An 8,064-nucleotide genomic window follows, 5' to 3' on the forward strand; every position below is an offset into this window, starting at 1 on the left:
CCTAGCCCCTCTTCTCTTCCAGGTTTCCAAAATGCCTTTCCAGGCTAGAACCCAGGCTGTAATCTGCTGGCCGGACACAACACTGCCTTTATATGTTAATTGGACTTTTGTAAATATCTTATTTTAATAAAAATAACTACGAGTTTTCTGGTGGGGTCCATAGTATAGTTTAAGCATAGGATTATCTTTTATGCAACAAGGGGGTGTTTGACTTTTCAGTATACAAAAGAAAATAATTTTAAATCTTTATGAGTGTAAACACTTCACTAAGTAATTCTTTCCAAGAAACTTTCAGATCATTATTGTTCAGGTATTTTTAAAAACTATAATACAAATATTTTAATATTTATTTATTTGTTTGTTTATTTATTATATGTAAGTACACTGTAGTTGCCTTCAGAAGCTACAGAAGAGAGCATCACATTTCATTAGAGATGGTTGTGAGCCACCAAGTGGTTGCTGGGATTTGAGCTCAGGACCTTTGGAAGAGCAGTCGGCACTCTTAACCACTGAGCCATCTTATTATCAAAACCCATTACTGATAACACAAACGTTGGTTCTTATAGCAGTTATAATTCCCATAAGTACGTTGAAGGAAGGGAAACATAACATTGCATTTAGAAAGACTTCTTACTCCATGTAACCAATAGCTAAATCCCTATATCCTGAGACTGATTCAGTTGTGTGCAACCTAACATTTTCTTCAGTGAACTTTCTCATGAACACCTGCAATTACTAAGGCTGTTTTCTCAGAGTGCAGTTCAATGGCCCATGAGGTGGGTATGACCATTTAAAATAAACACAAAATCTTATTAGTGGGGAAAGCTTTACAAACATGTTTTGATTGCCTCTGTGAAACAAACTAAGCCTAATTTAGGTAGTATCTTCCAAATGATGATAATTGCTGTCCAATTTTATCTAATACATCAGCAGAATGGGGAGATACATTATAATTATAAGATGAATATTGGTGGAAACAAAAATAATTATTTCAGGTAGTATCATTTTTAATCTAGAAAATCTAAGGAATTAACAAAATTTCATGATATTATGTAAAGATAGTTGATGAAGTATCAGGATTCATGGCTTAACTTCATTACTATTTGTCACAATCATTAGCAAATGTAAGATAGAAAACACACATTTAATTAACATGACACAAATTTTAAAAATCTCAAAGGAAAACAATTAAACTTCTAAATGATGAAAACAAATTGAGACCAAAGGTAATGAAGGACTCTATCACTGCAGAAAGATATCTGTCCTCTTCACCAAAGAAAGATTTAATGAGATCAAGACATTAACACTTCTCTAAACTGCCTACACATTCAACAAGCTATCTATCAAAATGCTTCCTATAATGAAAATGTTGTTTGAAAATAATTATTTTATGGGGAATATTTTGTTGCTTTTCAAAGCTTGTTTCAATGGTATCTAGTAATAAAGTACTAATTAGGAAAAAGTTAATTTACCAAGTTAATTTAAATTGTTTAGAAATAGCCCCAGAAGAAAATGAACATAAAAAAAAAAGGATATACTATGTCATCAAACAGGGAAATACTTTTAGGGCAAACAAAATGGACAATTATTAAAATAATGAGAAAAATTCCTCAGTTTACAAGGCATAGCAAATAGATCATGGGTTTTCTCAAAACATAGAAATAAATAATGTAAGAGATAACAAAATGAAAATCATGTCTTTACCACTCTATAATGGTTGCACATTTCAAAACAACATAAGTATATCACAGATTATGAGTATTTTTAAAATAATAATAAAAACATTTAGAGAGAATTATTTGAAGCTGAAGTTTAATGAAATTAGAATAGTTATTGATCAAAATAAATAAAAAACAGTGTAGAAAATACTATTGTAAGAGATTTTGTAAAACATAAAAATACAGAATTAGCTGATAAGAAACATTAAAAAGTCCAACTAATAAATTATATTAAGAAAACCATTTAGAATAAAATACATCACATTTGTCTTAAATGGAATATTTTCATTTAATGCCTCCTTTCAAGGCTCAAGGACCTATGTAGAAGAGGAAGTGGAGAGAATGTAAAAGCCCAAGGTGCTGTATGACTTCCAGGACACTGTTTTTCAGACACTGGTTCACATACTAATTCGCAGAGATTGTGAGGGCTTGCAAAAGACCTGCACAATTACAGTCCAGACAAAAGTCCCAGTGCTGAAAAGAGAAAATAAACACAAAGTTTCATGCCTACTAAGAAGCTATCTATAACTGATGACAGCTGGGAGAGGAGAAAAGAGTATTTTCTAGTGGAGTCTCACTAAATATGTCATTCAAAATCCAGGACAGGCTTCATGTCTAATGTTGACCAACAGAAAATGAACTCCATGGGTTTGGATTGTTGGAGGAGAGCCTTTTGTTTCAGTCTGTCTATGTTTTTCTTTATTTTGGAGGTTTTCCTTTGGGAGGTGTTTTTAATCGAGGAAATGGGGAAAGGAAAGAGAGTAAGAAAGACACAGACAGACAGACAGACAGACAGAAACAGAGTGAGACAAAAAAACAGAACATATGAATTTGGTAGAGAGGGGAAGAGAAGAGACATAGATTGAAGGACATAGTAGATCAGGAAGGCATAATCAAAATATATGAAAAAAATTAAAGAAAATTATTTATTGAAAATGAAAAAATATGATAACTAGTTCACCAAAAATGGTTGAACAATTAGCTAGTAAATGAATGGTATTATATGCAGGCAGCTATGCTACTTACAAAAATTTGACAAAGAATAACAATATTTGACAGTTACATTCATAATACCAGTTGTTTTACAATAGCAAATGGGAGTGTGAACCTTCAAGCTGAAATTCACACCACAAGGGTTTGTTTTAGGCTTGTTGCCTAGTGCTTAGGAATTTGAGCAACAAGAAGAAAGCTTTATTCTATTTGGACTTAACATTTTTTGCAGGAGCTTTTCCATAGAATTTTTCATCTCTGAATTTCTCAAGGTATATATTAAAGGATTCAACATAGGAGTTACAATGGTATAAATTACAGTGATGGATTTATCAATAGGAAAACTAGAAACAGGTCTAACATACATGAAAATACAGGGAACAAAAAAGAGAAAAACCACAGTGATATGGGAAATGCAGGTGGACAGAGCTTTGCGCCTCCCTTCCTTACTGTGATTCTGGAGAGATCTTAGGATTATTGCATAAGAAAGTAGGAGTAAGAAGAAGATGACAATACACATGGCTCCACCATTAGCAATGATAGTGAGGCCAAGGAAGTAGGTGTCAGTACATGCAAGTAATAATAATGGGTATATGTCACAGCCAAAGTGGTCAATGATATTGGGACCGCAGAATGGAAGATTATATACAGCAAGAACTTGAAACAAAGAATGTGCAAAACCTCCCACCCAGGCCATCACCAAGAAAAGAATACATACCCGTCGATTCATGATAATCAAATAATGCAGTGGCTTACAGATGGCCACATAACGATCATAAGCCATTGCCACCAGAATGACAATGTCAACCCCACCAAACCAATGCTCTATAAAGAGCTGGCTTATGCAAGCTCTGAAGGAGATGGTCTTTTTCTCACGGAGCAAGTCTACAATCAGCTTGGGTGAGATGGCAGTGGAATAAACAGCATCCATGAGTGACAGAGAGGCAAGGAAGAAGTACATTGGGGAGCCCAAGGAAGGGCTAGCAATCACTGTCCCTACGATGAGCAGGTTGCCCACCATTGTTGCAATGTACATCAGTGAAAACATAACAAATAAAGCTTTTTGCCCAGCAGGATCCTGAGTGAAGCCCAGCAGGACAAATTCTGTGACATTGTTGCTCTGGCCCATTATTCATCAATCAGGCTTCTTTCAGACAAAGATCTCAGGAAAATAAGACCTCCCATGACCTGTTAACAGGATCATGAGTCCATTCTATCATTGAGCATATAGTGTCTTTACATTAGTTAACCAATATTAGGCATTTAATAAATATATATTGACTTCATATTGTAACAAGCTTCACTTGTTTCCTGACAATAAATCTCTGAGTGCTAAGGTTATCAAAATAAAAGCAGATGTCTAGATAGAAATGCAGGTAGAGATATCCCTGTTACCCATAAAAAGTTATTTAAAACACATTGCACCTTGGCCTTAATACACCAAATGAACATAGAAAAGATTTCTTCTAAAGAAACTTGAAAAACAGTTGTGCCATTAAACCCTTAGTTTATCAACTAAGAATGAGCAACCATTTTAGAAGGTAATATCTGTGAAAAAACATTTTAATATTTCAACTTCTGTGGTACCCACATTAACACTAGTCCTTGAGTATTTGCATCAAGCCTATCATATTGCACACTTCAACGCAGCCCCTGAACCTCACAAGATAATTTTAGTTATTGTATGTATCTCACTTAATCTAAAAAATTAAAGAGATTTTTGAATTACATCAAACATTCAAATATTATCTAGAAATTATAACCTGTAACCTGTAGGAATTGATTCATCTAATTCTGTCATATTTTATTAGTTACAGTTCCATTTCATTCTTGTTTATATACTAATTAGTAACATAAATATATCCACAAGCAGGATATCCAAAACTATTTTTACTGTACCTAAACTAAACCGTGGCTCCTAAGAAACCCTGCATCAGAAGAAATAATATTTTTCCAGAATTCTCAGAAAAAACTATGCAGAGAGACAGAGGGAAAAACTGAAAAAGAGAGATTTAATAGTAAGAGAATATATTTTTTAATCTTAAGATTAAATAAGATTTAATTTAGTCTTAATTATTTTTAACATTTAGGATACAGATGCTGAGAGTCCCCACATAGGAATTCGTTGTTCAGAACACCAAAAGCAGAACACTCAAAGAAAACGCAAAACCAGTGCATGAAGGCATGGTCTGGGTTCATTCTCTAAACATAATTAGAAATATATATCTCTTTGTGTGTCCTAAAACACCGGGATTAGATCATACTTCAGAATCTTTCCCATTCTCACAGTCTCTATTGATCTATATGCTGTTACTTATGAGCTCAGCCCTCTCTTCTGCTGTAATTTTTTTTACACATTTATACAATGTTACTCAATTTATCATGGCTTCCTGAATGATACCAATGATTAAAATGGATTTTAATTACTGTGACCAAAAATTACTCTAATTATATTTTGTATACAGTGTAGCAAGAAAGAATCTGAGAAATACTTGAATAGAAAAGGAGTAGTGATGAAAACTGTGGACATGAGCTCACACACCTGGTTACAGCATTAGATGCATTCAGATAGTATCATCCTGATCTTGACCATCATAGTAAGTCTCCCTCTGCCTCTGATTCACCATGTGTACCACAGTGGCTTCCATGTTATCCTTCTCCAAGAATAGTCTGATAGTGTTCTTATTTTTCTAGGGAGTGCCTAAAGCATGGCTCAGCACTGCAGACATCTCATGGGTGGCTATGATTATTATTCTTGGATGTTTCACTGTGTGAATCAACTGCAAATAAGTCATAAGATAAGCAAGAATGTAAATGCAGTGTGGGATTTCAAAGATAAGCCTATAGTGCATTATGAACCACTTTCTGGATCGGGATTAAAATCATATATCTTAGAAATTGTCTGTTTTATTATATATAGTAATTTACACATTATATACAAAATGCTATCAATACTCACCAGTGGAGAAATGTATTCAGACTATCAGCAGGTAAGAAAATCCCATTTGCATGGACTTGGTATCAGAGAAAGAAATGTGCAGATTCAGAACTGCTTTAGAAGCAGGTGGGATGCATCTTAGAGATGTCTCATTTACATCTCTGCTTCCACCTGAGTCAGTACATCATCACTGCCTTTTTTTAGGTTTCCAAGTATTATAGGCAAGTCTGTGACAGAATATGGGAGTATCACATATCATGTCCAATTTGGTCTTCTACATTTTACTTTCTACACAGTTTAATTGTGTACAGTATTGATAAATTTGGTTTTTACCATGCCACATCTTGTAGTGTCAATTAGGATTGTTTATACAGTAGAAAAAACAGAGTACATAAGCTATACTATACTAGACATTTATAATATAAATTATCAAAATTGATTCTATAAATAGAGAAGAATGAAATGCCTACTTTCATTTTGAAATACTGTTATCACACTTCTAGAAAATTGTAAATGTCATCCAGTTACTAAGATCATGTCACTTTTGAAATATAGTCTTTTATTTTAAAAAGTACTTTCTCCAGCAATAGACTTTTGTCAATCATAAAGAGGAGTAAAGTTATATCACTTGCCAAGACACAGATATAACTGGAAATAAACATATCACTCAATTTGACTCACTGTCAGAAGGAAAAAATTCTTTCACTGTTTCTCATTTGTGAGTTTTAGCACTTGAAGGGAAGACAAGAGTGAAGAAGAGGAAAGTAAGAACATGGAGGAGGGAAACTGCTCCAATACCAGCATATACTTACATGAAAATATCTTCCATAACCCAATAAAATAAAGATTTCTAAATACCCACTACAGTACTACATGATAAAAAGCTAACAAATGTCTGTGGTTGATAATGTATTTTTAAATGGATTTCCCTATTTACATGTACTAACATATTCATTGGACAATTTCAAAATATACCCATAAAATGCATCATGGGATTGAAATATGATAGACATGTTTGTGTACACATAAGGTATTTGTGATAATATCCTTCTTAACAAAACATATCACACAAAATTTCTTGTAATTTGAAAATCAAAATTTATTCTCACTTATATAAAGTGTTTCATTTGCTTTCTGGTAAAATGAAGTATAAACTTAAACCCCCCACATGAAAATAATTATGTGAAACTAATATCAAATATACTTACAGTTTATGATTAATTTGTGTAGCATCTTAATTTTCTGACTTTAGATAATTCCTGTGAGAGTATATGACTTAAAATACCAACGGTATTCCAGTGTACACAGGAATTATTACTTAACATTTATGTTTGTAGTTGCATGAACTCACAACATGCTTCTTATTTTGATTTGAGAAAAATTCAAGGTTATTTTGCTGGTATATCACAAATTCTTTCTGTATCTATTTGCCTTCATAACACAGACAAGAGCCTATAACCATTCAATAGATGAGGAAATAGCATGAATAGATTGAAGAAAATACATTTTCCCAAAACTTCAAATAACCTCAGGTTTTTACTATGATGTAAGAGCATCCAACTTAAAACTTAAATACAAAAATCGTTAAATTTAATTTCAGAACTTACTATTAAAAGTAAGTAGATACTGTCACCTTCTAAAAATATTCTTCATTATTTGTACATATATAAAATGTCTACCTAATAATTAGAAATTATCAATCCTCTTTATATGTTCACATTTAAATAGAAATTCACAACCATAAAATTAATTGTATGATCTTTTTTTCTTTTGGGTCAATTGTATTAAAGGCATCAAAAAGGTCTTGACTTTAATAGAGTATAGCAGCATCCATGTGGATCACAAATAAGCCAGGTACTCAACAAGATAAATCAGTGGTTTAATTTACCAAAGCATTACTGGTGAAGCATGATTTCTCATGACTAGAGCTAGAAGCCTTCAAGATCTATCACTCAGATAGACTCTCCACAAAATGCTTTCTCTTCTAGTTAAAAATATGTCTCTGTATGTAGAATACCCCAGAAACCTGAAACCTTCCACAGATAGGCTGTCAGAAACAATTTTTTTAAAATAAAGGATGGGATACATAAATAGTTAAATACCAGAGACTTCTTGAGTCATTTGATCAAGAATTTTTTTCATTTACATTCACAATTCTGTTCATGGCTCTTTTGCAGCATCCCTGTTTAAATAGACAGGGTTATTAAAATATATGGAACAATTTCAAATGAGATCATCTCTCTTGAATAGACTTATTTTCAATAATCCCTAGAGGTAAAACCATTAAGTTGTGCCAAAAATGAGTAGATAATAGCCCAGTTGATTTGAAAAAAAATTATAAGAAAATAAAATTCCAACCATATTGAAGTAAAATACTTAAATACAGCAGGTAATCGTTAAAATACTCAAGAGGAGTAA

At 32.8% G+C, this 8,064-nt stretch overlaps 1 protein-coding gene across 1 annotated transcript; it reads right to left on the bottom strand.

Annotated features, from left to right (window-relative positions):
* Window positions 1-2,880: 2,880 nt before the first annotated feature.
* Window positions 2,881-3,837, bottom strand: LOC110288309 (olfactory receptor 4A5-like). The gene has a single exon (XM_021154692.1). The coding sequence runs from the start codon at window positions 3,835-3,837 to the stop codon at window positions 2,881-2,883; it is 957 nt and encodes a 318-aa protein (XP_021010351.1).
* Between the last annotated feature and the right edge of the window lie 4,227 nt (window positions 3,838-8,064).

The sequence above is a fragment of the Mus caroli genome, unplaced genomic scaffold, assembly GCF_900094665.2.
Source record: "Mus caroli unplaced genomic scaffold, CAROLI_EIJ_v1.1 scaffold_22405_1, whole genome shotgun sequence".
Lineage (NCBI taxonomy): Eukaryota > Metazoa > Chordata > Mammalia > Rodentia > Muridae > Mus > Mus caroli.